The sequence below is a fragment of the Onychostruthus taczanowskii genome, unplaced genomic scaffold (assembly GCF_017590055.1).
Source record: "Onychostruthus taczanowskii isolate IOZ18803 unplaced genomic scaffold, ASM1759005v1 scaffold21, whole genome shotgun sequence".
Classification (NCBI taxonomy): Eukaryota; Metazoa; Chordata; class Aves; order Passeriformes; family Passeridae; genus Onychostruthus; species Onychostruthus taczanowskii.
Genome location: NW_024499351.1, coordinates 1,287,273 through 1,302,935, shown reverse-complemented (window position 1 = coordinate 1,302,935; position 15,663 = coordinate 1,287,273). Strand labels below are relative to the sequence as shown.

The window sequence follows — 15,663 nt, the reverse complement described above, 5'->3', positions numbered from 1 at the left end:
ACAGTTTTCAATTTCAGTCAGATACTTTGATGCTACAGGAGTGACTCTAGGATTTAATTCTCTGGCAATGATTACAATGTAAGAAATAATGAGCAAAATATTGGAGCGGGGGGGACAATAAATTACATGACATAATTGCTTTAGAACAAAATGCCATGAAGATAAACCATGAGAAATTGCTGTTGGAGATTTGGGCAAGATTTGCTGCTCAACCTAATGGGAAAGACATTGCTTGGAGGATAGGAAGAATGGCCCCTTAGACACACTTAGAGCAGTCCCAGAGCTGCTATAATCTGCAGCCACTTTGCACAGCCAGCAGCAGATGCAATTTGGTGGCCCGGACTGCTAGAAGTCATCCAGTTCTCTGCTATGTCCCCACCCATGGGGCTGCACTAGGAAAAAGGAACATGAAATAGCGACACTGGACTGATACTGTTTGTGCCAAATCTATTCCCACTTGCTGGTTAATCTGACTTTGATATTGCTACTTTCAGAAGCTGAGCCCACACTGAGACCACTGTTGTGTTGTGTAACTGATAATCTCATAAGGTGGCTTTTTCCTGCTGTACCAGCTGTGCAATTTCCCTGAAATCTTGAGGCATACACTGACTGCAGAAACAATGCAAATGCATCATATTCTTGGACAAACCCCTCAAAAATTTGTTCTTAGCAACATATCTCTATCCTTGAGCAGCTGTTGTAATCCTTCCCAGGTCATCAGTTTCTCCCTCTCCATCAACTCCACCTAGTCACTAATACCATCTTTTTTTACAGTGAAGACCTCAAAAATCTCTAATTTGAGATCCTAATCAAGAACTGAAATTAAGATTTATTTTTCTCTTTAAAGTTTTTCCCAATCAATTCGTGTCTCATCTCTCTACCAAGACACTTTTTCTCCATCTTCAAAGTCTTCCTGAGCCCCACCATTACACTTCCCTTTACTGTATGTGGACCATCTGGCAATATTCTGTTGCGAGCTCAGCTCATCAGATCAGAGTTTTTTTCTCACTCCCTCAGAGTTTTTTCTGACTTTTCTCCCATTTCCATCCAGTGCCCTGCAGGAAGAGCTAACTGAATAGTCAGGCAGCCCTAGGCTTTCTGTCTTCAAATGCAGATCTGCCTTTTATGGTTCTTCAGAACCCAAGAGCCTGTGAAGGAAAGAACACCAAGAGGAAAATTTAGAAAAAAAAAGTCAGCAATAGTCATTTGTCCAATAAATGGATGTAGTGTCTTGGGGGGTGCACCTCTGATGCCTTAATAATGTAGAATTTATGTGTCCTACATGCTCATCTGGGCTTCCTCTGTAGTTAGGATAAAAGACATGGGCACCCAAAGGATGAGTAATCCCACTGAAGGGAGATATCTCAGATAAGCGTGAAGAGTCAAACGTCAGTACTTATCCCTATCAATTAACTACAAAAGGAGCCTACCTAATTAGCTTAAATTAGCCATGTAAAGGTAAGCTGTTTGAAGATAAATGGAATGATTTGCACTGTAAATGTCTAGCTCCTGTATCACATTATTACTGGCCAGTTAACAGAAAGATCTTAGATGCTCAGATAATTTCTGTAATAGAATGAGAGAGGTACATAGATTTAAAAAAAAATATATCAAGAAAGTTTTACAAAAAGATAAAAAAAGCAGACAGGCATGTAGATCTCTTTTGACCAGTTGGCCAAGATAGGAGAGAATGGGGATGTTTCTTGGTTTACACAAGTACGTGTTGAAGTATCAACTAGAGATAGATAAATATGACCAGCACTAGGTAAAATTAATTCAGAATTTCTAAAGGTAGTAAAGGATAAAACATCTGAAATAGTGTGGTGTGTAACCTCACATTTAGAATGACCTTAGCACCTGAGGACAAAACCAGGGAAAATATTAAGTTAGATCTGGAGAGACCTTAGAGAACTATGCCCTGCAAGTCCAGGCTCTGTACCAGTGAAATAAGTAGAAACTCTGTTTTAAGAATGTGTGAATATACAGACAAATAACATATTGGGGGAGAGTCGGCAGGATTTCTGTAAAGGCAAGTCACATCTCAAAACTCAAATTCTTTGATGTCAGCAATCATGTGAGTAATGGCTATCCAGCTGCTACTGATGAAAGTTTGACCATTGAAGACCTTTTTGGAACGTCTCTCACCAATATGTCTTCAAGAAACTAAGCTGCCACAGGATTAGAGGAAAGCTTCCTTTTCATAGATAAGTAATTAATTAAAAGGTAAGAAAGAGAGTAAGAGAGTAAGAGTAAATGGTTAGTTGTCATGGAAGTCACCAATGGAAATGATAAGTATAGCAGATCTGTTCTTGTAAGTAACCTGGCAAAGGAGCAGACAGTGAGCTGCCAGCATTTGCTAGTGCCACTAAATTATTAACACTAGTAAAGTAGGACCTGCTGTGAAGAGCAGCAAAAGGGCTTCACAGGATACAATGGCATAGTGTCAAAATTGAAGGTAAAATTAAAGGTAAATAAATTCAAAGTGAAGCACTTTGTACACAGTGGTGTGTGACTCCAAACTTCATGTGTAACCTGCAATCTGAGCTCAACATTATTCTGGAAGAAGAATTTGGTCCTATAACTCTACAGCTATAAAATAGTTCAGTGCTCAGCTGAAGTACAAAAAGCACATTGCAAACTAGGAATTCTTAGAAAGAGCTAAACAAGAAAACAGTGAACTTCAGTACACCTGAATTTTGTGCGTAGTTTTGGAGTCCCACAATCTGTAAAAGGATATATTAGAACTCAAAAAGGTTTAGGAAGGGCAGCCAGGATGATTAAAGGCATGAAACAGCTTTAGTGAAAGGAATGGCTAAATAGACTAGAACTCCTTGACCTAAAGAGGAGCAGCAGAGATAGAGATCTATTAAATTGTGAATGTTAGGGAGAAAGAGCACAGTAAATGACTGCTCACTGCTTCCTCTAATACAAAAAATAGAGGTCATCAAGCAAAGCTAACACGTGGCCATTTCAAAATATAGTGATTCTTCACATAACATATAATTAAAATATGAACCTCCTTACCACAGGATGTTGTGGATGATAAAATTGTATGTGAGTTCAAAGGCAAGGTTCAGAGAAGAGGAATTCACTGAGGAACACCAGCCTGGAAACCACCTCTGGCTCAGCAAATCCCTGAACCACAAATTGTTGGAGACTGGGAGACTACTTAGGGAAGTATCACCATATGCTTGTCCTGTTCTAATATTCTCTCCCAGCTAATGGCAAGGGATTAGGTCAGGAGTGCCTTCAGTCTCTTCAGCAAAAGGCTGTTTCTGTGTTTTATGTTCTGGACATGATGCTGTGCAGAAAAACCACATCAGACTCAATAATTTTCCATTTGCTCCCTCAAAAATGTGCCAAAATTCATACAAAGTTCCAGACAATATCTTGTCTGTCTCTTCCGTGGCTGTATTTTCTGCAATGGAGCTGTTATGTGTGGGAATTGTATGAGCATTACACTGCATTATTTTATTATAAAGAAATAATTTGGTAATTAACAAACATAGATGGAAAAGGTAAATATACTCTAATGGACCCATAATTCAGCAAGTGATTAAAATTTTGGCCCTGCACCATGATTCTGTGAGTAGATATTTATCTTTAGGCAGCCAGCTTTAGAAAATACTGAGCTAATATGTTTTCTCCAAGACGTCTTAGCACTAAAAAAGCGCATCTTATCCAATGTCAGGCATGAGGGAGAATTGGCCCTGTACCTCATAGAAAGCCAAGGAGGAAAAGGGCCTGTTCATCCTAACTTTAATACCAAATTTCCATCTGCTGCAGCTCAAAATTGCAGAGATATCACACATACACAATAGGGATTATTATAAAGGCAGCAACTCATCCTTAACCACAGCAATGATACTGGGCCTCTGTTATATAGCTGTCTTTAGTGTGTAGACATGCTGATATGTTTGCTCAATAAAATCCAGCTTTCAAGACATACTGTTAAGTTTACATGATCACCAGAGTGAGAGGGATAAAGCTGGAAAAGAAGAAAAGCAGAAGCGAATTAATGCAATAAAGGCTAGGATTTAACAGACAGGGTTGAGTAAAATAAATGTGAAACAACAGGTGTCACTGACTCTTATCAGCATTTTTAATTAACACCTGTTTTTAGCCCAGAGTACTTTGGAAGAGTATGTTGGAGTGTGTCTGTATTTAAAGATAAAGATACACTGTTGAGAAGTTACTAAGTAGTGAGAGGTTGGAGGAATGAAGAGGTTTGGGGGTGGGGGAAGCCTCTGTTTGCTGGGCGGGTGTTGCTTGCAGCTTAGAGAAACCTGAAGGAAAGCCATGATGATAAAATTGCAAGGTAGGGAAATACTGCTATGGCAACAAAATATATGTTCTCTTGAGGGAAAATGAGTAGGAAAAAAGAAATAAGGAGTGTAGGAAATTGAGAGGAAGTACAGATTACAAGACAGGATCTAGTTTTAAAATACACAAATTGTAATAGTTTCAATTTATGTGATAATATTTTATGATAGTAATCAATTTATGTTATCCAGACTTTTATGGCACCTGCTCTGGAAAATTTTGGAACACTTGTCAGATGTGAAAGAATTCTCATTCACAGTAGGAAGGGCATGCAGTCATATCTTTCAGTGGCCCATCCTACAAGAACCCAAGCTGACGTGAATGACCAGCATCACATGGTAAGCACATGGCATAAATGTTCATAGAATCAGGATCTTCAAACAAATGTTTCTTCAGTGTAGGTATGAGGCAGTTCCAGAGTGTTACAGTAGTGCTGGTTTGTAATTAATTCGAGCAAAGTTCAACAAATAAATGACATATCTTTCTTTACACCTAGACCCACTGCTTTTTCTAGAATGTTTCTTACATCTAAACTATTTCTTGCTAAGTGTGTATTTTAAAGGTTTAAATGATCCCTTATTATTAAACTACTTCATTCAAAAATTAACTTGGTTCACTTGAAAAACTGACTCAAAATTCTGTCCTGAGAAGAAGTGTGTAAGGCAGTCACCTGAACTATTTGACTCAAAAAAACATATTGGTTTCCAAGAACAGAATATCATTCTAGGAGATAGGAATCACATACAAAGATTATTAACTTTTTTTATGATTGGTTTGGGAACGACCTCAAGATTCACAACCAGTTAAAGCCCTCAAGGGCTTTCTCTGGCCAGAGAGTCATTCTGTCTGGCTACCCTTATTAGCTTTCTCTTTCTTCCTATTTTTTTAATTTGGTTTGCTTGTTTACTTTCTTGCTTCAAACCAAAGGGTACCCTTTGATGTAAAGGGCATTCAGTTCTACGCCCAACAATCTATAAATTTATGGGTGGACTTCCTTTAGGTCAGAGATATGTAACTTTAAAGTGACTGAAATTTTGAGTGCCTTGAGATACTTGTATTTTTGTATTTGTATACTGTATTTTCTCATGGTTATTCACTGACTTACCTGAGACCTATTTGTGTATGACCTTTGAAAGGTTCCATAAGGGATTTCTTTTTAAAGAAGTCACTCAGGCCACAAATCCAGCACTTCACTTAACATGCCCATATTTAGGGCCCATGGAAAATTATAGGTCATAAACTCATGCATTAATGCTTTGCTAAATCTGGGCCTGAAGGGATGTATAGATTATGCCTGGACAACCTTTAGAGCTCTTACATCTAAAATACAATTTAGGATACAATTTAGGAGATTATCCCCTTGACTCACACACACATAGACCCAGTGGCTGTTTCTCCATTAGCCTTTGGTGTGCTCTGCAGCACTTTCTCTTCGTCGGTATCTTAGAAGGTAATGAGGCTGTGAACCCTCCTCAGAGGTTTGTGTGTCCTGTTCAAAGGAGCTCATAACCTAAAAGCATAGTGGCATAATAGCAGCAGGTTGGCAAAATAATACTGCTGGCATTTCAGAGGGTGGAGCTTTCCAATGCACCCATTGATCCTTCTGCCACTTCCCTACTAACTTCCAGAATCATTGGGGAATCTCAGCCAATTTAACAGAGGGTAGAAGTCTCAGAAATAAGCAAATGCCTGCAAGTTTTGTGAAAATCAGCAACCAGTTGGGGTTAAATAGAATGCAGGAGGTTATCTGTGTCCCAAAAAGCTACAGTGAAAGTTCAGCAGATAGAAGTTCTGCCAATCAAGAGATGTGCTGCAGAACACCGAGCGTGGTCCACATGGCCTCTTGTTCAGACCTTGGTTGGGAGGGGGCTGTGGATGCCCTGCTGGGAGGAGGACAGTATTGTCTGGAGGATGTTCTGGCAGGGCACTTTTGGGAACAGGAAGAGTTACTGTGCTGAGCCTGCGTAGGAGGAAGCACAAAATAGGTTCTTTGGAGAGTTCCTGGTCTTCAGGCAGCATTCAGTTCTCTACAACCACCTTATTTAAAATAGGGCATCCTACCAAACTCATTAGGGTAAAATCATTTTGGGTTTTTGTTGACTTTTGCTTAAATTGAGTTTCTTTGGTTGTTTTTAAAGAAATGTGAGATCTTGATTTATTTATTCCTCTCCAGGAACTCTTAAGTACCACTTTTTCAGCATTCAATATAAAATGCAGGATATAAACCTTTGACTAATACTATACTCTATATACAATGGATTACACAGCAATCTAAGTCTTTAGAATTTACTGAGAATTTACATTAAAGTATCTCATTGGAGCTCGATAGAATTTCTGGGTTGTCATTTTAAGGACCATTACACATGAGAATTTTTCCTGTGAAATATGTAAGTCCTTTTAGCCCTGGTTTTGTAAATAGGCTCTGAAGCTGACATACAGCTACATGCCTAAATCAGTGGTGTTGTGTTCAAGAGTTGGTGAAAAACTAATCTGTCCCCATTTAAATCAACCACTTAGCAACCCAGCCACACAATTTTTAGGTTTTTAACCTGATAATCTCTAATTATTCTGGCTTGGAATTCCAGCAGAATGGGGTTCAGAGTAATTTTGCAGATGTTATTCTTTTTTTGTATATTGTCTAATTTAAAAGGAAAATATTTCAGATAATAACATATTTTGAGGGGGAAAAAAGCATGAAAACCATTTCTGTTCCAAAAAATTGCTGATATGAGAATTTATGAGGAAACAGCTCCTTTTATGAATAATTATTATTATTGTGTTTAAGAAATGGGCAAGATGCCTAGAAATTGAATGAAAGAATGAGCTATTAAATTGAAATATTAAATGAAATAACTGAATTAAAAGTGATCATGTAAACCCAGCAGTAAATGTTAGGAGCTGTAGCTGATTGAACATATTTTCATCATCTGTTTTGTATGCTTAAATACAATTGCTTGATGTAAGTAAACACTTGATTGATATTCTGAATACTTTAAAATCTGCATATGCATCATGGAATACTGAACAATTAAAACTTAATTTCAGTGTAGTTTGATTACATGTAAATTATTTCAATATTCATTTTTTCCTGGTCTGTTTGCTCAGTGCATATTTAATATCCACTTTTTGAATGCATATCACTCTTGATTGGACTGTGAGATGAGGAGGACTCTGAAATTTCTTCCATTAAAAAGGATTGCCTTATAAATATTATTTGTGCCACAGCTCTTCCCCTGCAGATTATTTTCTAAATGTTGTGTACTCTTATTGAAGACAAGGAAAAAGCTGCTGCAGCCCTCCTTTATCAGCCCAGCACAAGGAATATGCTTACATGGTCGATGAGCATGTCTAAGAAGGCTTGTTGGTTGTAACTAGTCCCTAAAGAAATGTTTCCATCTTTTCTGCACTATATTGCTTGCCTGCATGAGCTCCCTCTCCCTTCCCTTCCTCCTCCCTCCACGTGATTTTTATTTTATTTTCCTGCTTCTTGGAGGTCTTACAAGACACTTGAATATTATGGTAAAATATTACAAGTGTTTTCAAGTTGACCATTTTCTGTCTGAAAAATGTTTCTCTATCTTTAAGTGACCACATTCAATTTAGGAGTTGTGGAATAGAGATTAAAAAATTTTGCCTTTTTACATATTTGTAGAACATTTTCTACCAAAGAGACTTCTTGTCCCTTCTCTGAAGGCTGCAATCCATACACATTTTTTTTGATCAACGGTGTTTCAAATTACTGTATTTCTGAACATCCAACAGAAGGAAATCCTAGACATTTGATTCTCTTTTTATTTATGCCAGTGAACAGAATAGCCTTTCTGAAGTTACAGATAACATTATATTTTTTTTTATTACTTATATATTTTATTTTATTTTAAAATTATTTCCTGGCATCTTTTCAGTTAAGTCATATTCCCAAAATACAGGCAGGCAGCAAGTTTGTCACTTCACCATGGAAGGCAAGTCTGGATTCCTTCCTGCCTTGACCATTTTTGACCTACACACCTGTTGTTATATTAGTCCCATTGCCCTTTGATTTCTAACAGAAATTTTTTATACATTTTTAGAATACATACAGAAATGCATATAATAACAGTATTCTTTAGTTATGTGAGAATTTGAAGTTAATGTTGTATCTGCTAAATGGCTTGCATGGGAATGTTTTCCTGTGTCCTACATAGTTAATTGCAGTTTCAGAGTTCTAATCTTGAAGGTCATATTTCTGTTACCTGTAATTTTGACCAAACAAGTGGCTGAACTTCATGGTTTGCAGGTGGATTTCCTTATCTCTCTTTTTCAAGGGACATATAAGTCTTGATTGCTGGAGTTACTGTAAACCAAGCAACAAGGGGTGAGGAGGAGGAGGGGGTGGGAAGACACTGTTCAACACCAGGGCCCTGGAAATTCCATTTTAGAGAGCAAATATTGTACCTGGGACTGCAGCACAAGAACAAAAGGGGGAAGGTTTTACTCGGGGGGTGTTTTGTTTGTTGGAGGAGCTGCGAAACTGTTAAGTGAGTGTGCTAACAACAGTAAGAGGTCTTCTTCCTAGGATAAAGCATGCTTATAAAACAGACATTATTAGCTTGAGGTTGGTCTCATGCTATATGGACCTCTCTCTAATGGTTTCTGTACATTAAAACCAACAAAACTTTCATAACAAAGGGTTTCAGAATAACAGTTATCTTCTTGTAAAGTTAGGTTAAAAAATGCTGGATATTCCTGATGGATTTAATACTGTTGGCCTAAGTAAAGCAAAAATACTTGTCACACTTCTTTGTAACATCTGCCTTCTTTTAAAGCAATTCAATTTATAATAATTTATGAAGTAACTGTGATTGTTATTTGCAACACTTTTGTTTGTGAAAAGCATTTCTTAGATAGTCTTTTTTTTTCCCCTTTTTTTTTTCCTTAGTATAGATCTGAAAATAATGAGTTAGCATCACACATTTTTGAATAGGGGTCATAATGAGACTGAAGTATGTATGTTGATTAAAGGAAAAATAATTGAAATCTTTGTGAAATTGCAAAGAAATTACAGCCTAAGGCCATGATTCTGTTCTGCAAGTCAATCAAATGAGAAAGTTATTTTATAGTTTTTGGTTGCAGGCATTTTTTCCTTGTCTAAAGCAAATGTCATTCAAATAGTCTATGTAGTGATAACTTTGGAAATACAAAATAATGATACAGACATTCTTTTTAGCCAGTCACATTGCTGGTTTCTCTTCAGTTTCCAATTTCCTCTCTAAGTACTAAGAATGTATATTTAATCCATAATGGAAAAAAAAATGTGCCAGGAAAAAAATATAAAAGTGATAGCTGTTCAAGATACACATCTTTTAACATTTACTTATTTTTCTTAATTAAAGTGTAACTTCAAAAGCATCATTGCAAAACCATGTATTTTGATGGAAAATCTGCCATAGGAATCATGTTGAAAACTTCAGATACACAGGCATGAGAAAGTGGGGGTGCACCGCCTGTTCCCTGGCGATCAAGAGGTTAACTTTGATTTATCTCTTCCCCTCCCTTAAACTGGTTCTGTGAGGAGGGCTGCAAATTAGTACTTGGAAGACACAGCAGGGAGATTAGCTTTAGGGAGGGAAGGGCTCCCCGCTCCAGCTCTTAGGAACCTCACCTGGAGAGTGCATTTCCTTTTCTACTTAAGCTAACATATTATGCCTTCTTGTCACGAATGTTATTCCTTGAGGAAAAGTCCTCTCTGGTTCTATCTTGCAATCTGATGAATCATTCCAAGTGTGTGGTAGAAGAGAGGAGAGCGATAAGGCTGTAACAGGAGGGAGCCAGGAAACCGCTGAGGCTGTGGCCGGGAACAGGAATCCTGGTGTGGTGCATCACACGGGATTACTTACCCAGCCAGGGGAAGGAGGATTCCCATCTTTCCTCTTCTTCACACCGGCCTGAGGAGGAGCTGCAGCACTGCCCACTGTTTCCTATGACACCACCAAGGTACAGAGCTGTACAAACTCTGGCACCATGTGATGCTGTCTGGCAATATTCATTTGACAAGCACAGCCTACACCTTTCTAACCCTGAGAAATCACAATGCTTTTTTTTCCCCATTGGTGCAAAGAAGTCATCTCCTTCCAAACCTCAAGTGTCTGCAACTTGATCTATTGTTGAAATTGTTAACAGGTGGAAATTGAAATTTACCCACTTTGTAATGGGACAAATATAAAATCGTTCTATATGGAATCAATCTTCTACCTCCCGGCTGAAATAAAATTGGGGTATTTGCATTTCTAAAACTAACCACCAAACCTATTTTTGTAGCTAATTTTAAACAGTTTAAAATGTTCAATAGAGGAAAATGTGTACAGATAGAATCACTTTCTCATAATACAATGTCACATAATGGTTATCTATGCCTAGTATAAGAGAGACATTAACCCAATGCAGAATTTTCCATTGGCATTAGCATTTGCCAGTGCAATGTTGATTCAACCAGATCTGATGGGACTCAACACTGAACCACTTGGTGAAGGTTTTAAACAATGAAGAAGATTAAGGGTAGTCACTGTCCTACCCCACAGTTTTGCAGTCTGAGTATGAGCCTATCAGGTTTCCCCAGTAAAGCTTTGGCATCACTTTTGGTGAGCATTGAAGGACTTTGTCCATGAGCAAAATTTGATGCAGCTCTTAAGTTAACCTCAGCAAGCGATGTGTTTCTTTTTTCTTTCAGGTATCAGAGGTTTGAAAAAGCATTTCTGCTTGCTGTTGACATCGGTGCTCGGGACCTGTTCATGGTGAGTTGTTTCTGGAGACAGAGGCTGTTGAAGGATATTATTTGTCAGCTTTTGCACACATTACAGCAGTTCCAGGTCATTTGCAGCCTAGGACACATACTGAAGACAGAACTGTTCTACCTTTGACACCATGAAACTCATCAATAGGAATTGGGTATCTTCAGAGTCACTGACGTTTTCCCCAGCGGGGCCTGCAGGCTATTCTTAATTTTCCAGGAATTATTGTACATGTTTTTAAACTTTCCCTTTCTTCGTCTGACCTGATGTGGGTGAATGTCATCTTTCTCTCTAATAAGCTTATACTTTTCTAATCTGTTCCTTTAAGTCCAACTGCTGAGCCTTGGTCACAAGAGCTGTCCATGTCCTGGGGATCCTGAATGCTCTTAGTTTGTCTCTTGGGGTTTTGTGAAAAGTGACAAATTATGAACGCTTCTGCTGGTACTTTTAAAACAACAAAGCTCAGCAGCATCAACACAAGGATTTTAACATTTCATGCACACTCTGCCTCCTCCCATTTAATTAGCTACAAAAGTAAAATTAACCAGCTCTTAAAAGGTCCTCTGTGTGAGCACTGCAGGAGGTTCTTGTTTTATAAGATCTTGCACCACAATGTCACAGTGAGGTCAGATGGACAAAGCCAGTCGTGCTCTCCTAGTCTCTCAGCATGTTGCTGCTCCACAGCTGATTTCATTGTTTTCAAAGAAACAATAGGAAAGGGCTTGTTGAAAAAAAGGCCCTTTGAACGATTCGTTTGCTTGACTCTTTTGCATAATGAAGACATTCTGTTGTTTAAATTAAGCTTTGACACTAGATGTTAATATCATTTATCCCATTAAGTCACTTGCCCTGCTAGTTTGATCTTGATATTTAAATTGTATGTTAAATTACACAATTAAATCCTGCTTTTAGGGGTTATGAAAATTCCCTTCTAATTATATAAAAAGTTGTGTGAACCTTTTGATGTTTTTTTCACAGCTCTAATCATCTGGCTTGTTCCATCTAATTAGAAAGATGTGAATACTGCGATAAACTTTCCTAAGTATGCATCAAAGGATGTGATGGAAATGTCAGACTTTTAGGAAATTCATTACATGTTCTATGTTTACTCCTCTTGATTTTCTGTCTTTTTAGATCATCTCTTTCCTTTTCTCTCTTTATTGAATGTAACCTCTTCAATACAAATTTTTTGCCTAATCATGCTAAGCACTGCTGCAGCCACATATGAACTTCAGACTCTAGCATGTGTGGAGCAGATTAAAGTTTTTTGTCAAGGGCTCTCCCAGTGTACAGATAATAAATATTTCCTAATTTTAGCCATTCTGACAGAATAAATGTCCCAGAACTTGCATTAAAGGCCCTCTGTCATATGACTGGGAGCGTTTTCTATGTGATCTGTTTCTCTTTCCTTCCCTCTGCTGACAGCAGGATTGAGGGAGCACCTCTGTGCCAGGGTGGGAGACACCAGTGTTGGGTGTTGAGATGGGTGCCCAGCTGCTAGCAAGAGGGATGGACTGTCAGTACCTGACTCCACAGGTGATAGATAACACGTTCTACTCTCAACAAAAAGTCTCTCCAACTTTGTTCAAGAGGAGTTTCACTGTTCACAAAGCAATTAACTCCATCCTTTCCTACTCTTTGCTTTTCCTTTCCTCTCTCAACACCTACTCTTCATTTCCCATCCTACCAAATGCCCTTAAACATAAATGTATATTTCTGAAGAGTTCCTCCTGGCTTTTGTCATTGTGAGATCAAAACCAGCTCTTCAATGTCCTCATTCTGTTTGCATAACCTTTGAAATTCCTCATAGTTGCCCCTAAATTATACTACAAGCAGCACACATTCTTGCCTCCTCTGGGGAAATGCCATTTTGCTAATTCATCGTCTAAGTCAGTCACTAATGAACAAACTTTACAATAAGCTAACATTGTACTGCTGCAAGTCCACTAAGTACAGGACTCAAGAAGTTTAAACATGCATAGGTCATTAAGAGTATTTATTTGTACCATGGTAATTTCTAGGGAATTTGGCTTCATTGTGCTTAATGCCATGTGAAAGTTAGATAACCTGTTCCCTGAAACCTTACAGTCTTTCTAGGTATTAGTATAACAATGCTACTGCTAAGCAAAGATTGTGCATCCCTCACTTCTGCTTAATACTGAATGATTCCTGTATATTGTTTATGTAGGGCAAAATGCAATTACTAATATACAAATTGATTTTGCATATATTTAAAGCAGTTTTATCAATTTTTAAAACCTCAGCTAGCTCTTGGAGTCACATCACCTTATTCTCAATTAATTTAATGGGATTTCAAGAAGAAATAGTAGTCTAAATAAAGTTACCTGATGACATAAGCAAAATGAGAAAGAGAAAGGTCTGTTTATTAAAAGGGAGCAGAGAAGGAACAAAAAGGAAAGGATAGAGAGGAATAGATACAAAAGAGGTTGAGGAGGATGCAAACACTGAGTACCCATCACCTGAGACTTCTAAGAAAATGTCCTATATCTTAGAGAATTTACCCCAAGCTTCAATTTCACCAAACAGGGCTCTACAGCATTCCCATTATTTGTTTTGAGACTGCAAAGAAGTTTGAGAGAGTGCTATCTGAGGGCTAATTTCTTTCAAAGACATGAAAAAGAAAAAACAAAAAGGCTTACAGCTATAGCTATAGTATCACTAGATGATGCCATAGCAAGACACATACACTGCTGTGTCTCTCCCTGAGCTTTACCCTTGTGTCACATACAAGTCCATCAATTAATATCATCTCCTACAAAGTTAAAAAAAAACCAAAAAAAACCTGAAAAGGACATAATATCAAGAACAACAGCTCCATGTATTGGACAGTGACTGATCCAATCTGTGACAGAAAAGATCAAGCAGTGGAAAGGTTGTTAGCTTGAAATGCTTTTATAGTGCAGTCCAACTCTCAGCTGCTGAAAATTCAAAAGGCCATCCCATGTACCAAAGGTAGCAAAAAATGCAAGGAAAAGACACTTTAATAAAACTGTCAGATCTTGGGTGATACACTGATGAGGAAAGTGGATGCTTCCAAGAAATGTTGGAGTGTTGCCCAGAAATATCCTATAGACAAATGCACATCGTGTTTCAAATGACTTCTGCTCACCAATGGCCAGCTCTGTGAGTCACAAAGGTGAGGGGGAAGGGGAAGTAGTCCAAAAAGTAAGCAAACTGTTAAATGATAAAATAGAACCCTTTCAGCAAGCTCCTGATAAGCAGCTGGAATTTGTTTTTATTGTCACCATTGTGTTTGAGAGAGATGTGATCTTTGGACTTATAAATTCTTACATAATTGTGTGAAAAAAACCGTCATGAATATTCAGATAATTTAATTCCTTTTTTTCCTGTCATTCTTTAAAGCAGCCTGTAATCTGGTGATTCTTTTCTGGTTTTTCAGTTTTCTAGTTTAATCTACTCAGAGAGTTATAAATTCTTAGAAAAATCACTTATGCTGGTTTATTTGAATGAGAAACACCTAAATTAGATCTGAAATGGTCTAATTGGGAGATTTCACATCTATAATCTTTTCTCTCTAAAGCTGATTTAGAGATGAGGCAAAGGCTACTTTTTTATTGTTCTTCACAACCAGCAACTTGAGGAACAACAAAGCAAGCCACTTACCAACCTACTACAAACCTTTATTTCTTACAAGGCCCTTGTTAGTGAATGATGGATGTGTAATACCTTTACATTTTTTTACTCAAACCAGAAAATGGAAAAAACCAAGACCTGAAATAACAGCTGCTTTGATACACACAGTGCACAAGCTTTTCACTGACAAAACTTCATCATTTTCTGCAGTTGTTTCCACTCCAACCTCGAGCTTACTATTTGAAATTGCACAGAGGTATACAATACTTATCATAGTTTAAGCTACAAAAGACAATCATTAAATATTGTCAGAATGTATTTTAAGTCTGCCTGTACATCCAAATCTCTGTAAGTTCAGACTTGTCCAAGGGCCCGTGGGTCTTCTATTGTTATCTAAATAAGGCGACAGTATCTGCTGTTTAATCTTCATAGAAATCATACCTTGCTGCTCAGGCCTTTTTCTCCTGACAGCCAAGTTCGACCTACAAAGAGAGGAAATACAGAGTTCACCACAAGTTCATAACCCATTACTCTGCTCCAAGACATTTGCACATTTTTTTAGTTACACCTGTGTTTGTGATGAGAAGACACTGCTGTCTCCTGCAGACTCTGAAGATCCTGCAAGTCAGTTCCAGGCTTTACTGCATAATCATCTCAGTTTCTCTAAGATTTTCGCTTTTGTTTTAAAGTTGTTGTTCTTGTTCTCGTTCTTGTTTTCAAATGAGTTACTGAAAGCAGCATGTCTTTCTCCTAACACTATTACTCTCACTTTCTTTATCTAAACGAGTCTTTCTAGAGTAAAGTCACTTTTCCTGTAAGAGTTTCTGTTGATATTGATGCAGATTGCAGTAAACTCACATCAAGAAGAATGGTTTCACCTGAGATCTTTCACATTAGGGAGAACACAGTTACTTTTATGCCATGCAGAGGTCAATATTGCCAGCAAACATTTCTTTTC

At 37.8% G+C, this 15,663-nt stretch overlaps 1 protein-coding gene across 1 annotated transcript in view; it reads left to right on the top strand.

The window, feature by feature from the left end:
• The window catches only part of LOC121335734 (WD repeat containing planar cell polarity effector), a 147,024-nt gene that overhangs the window by 91,067 nt on the left and 40,294 nt on the right, over positions 1-15,663 (top strand). The window contains 1 exon segment of the mRNA XM_041404135.1: positions 11,030-11,093. Within this exon segment, the coding sequence (XP_041260069.1) occupies positions 11,030-11,093 (64 nt within the window).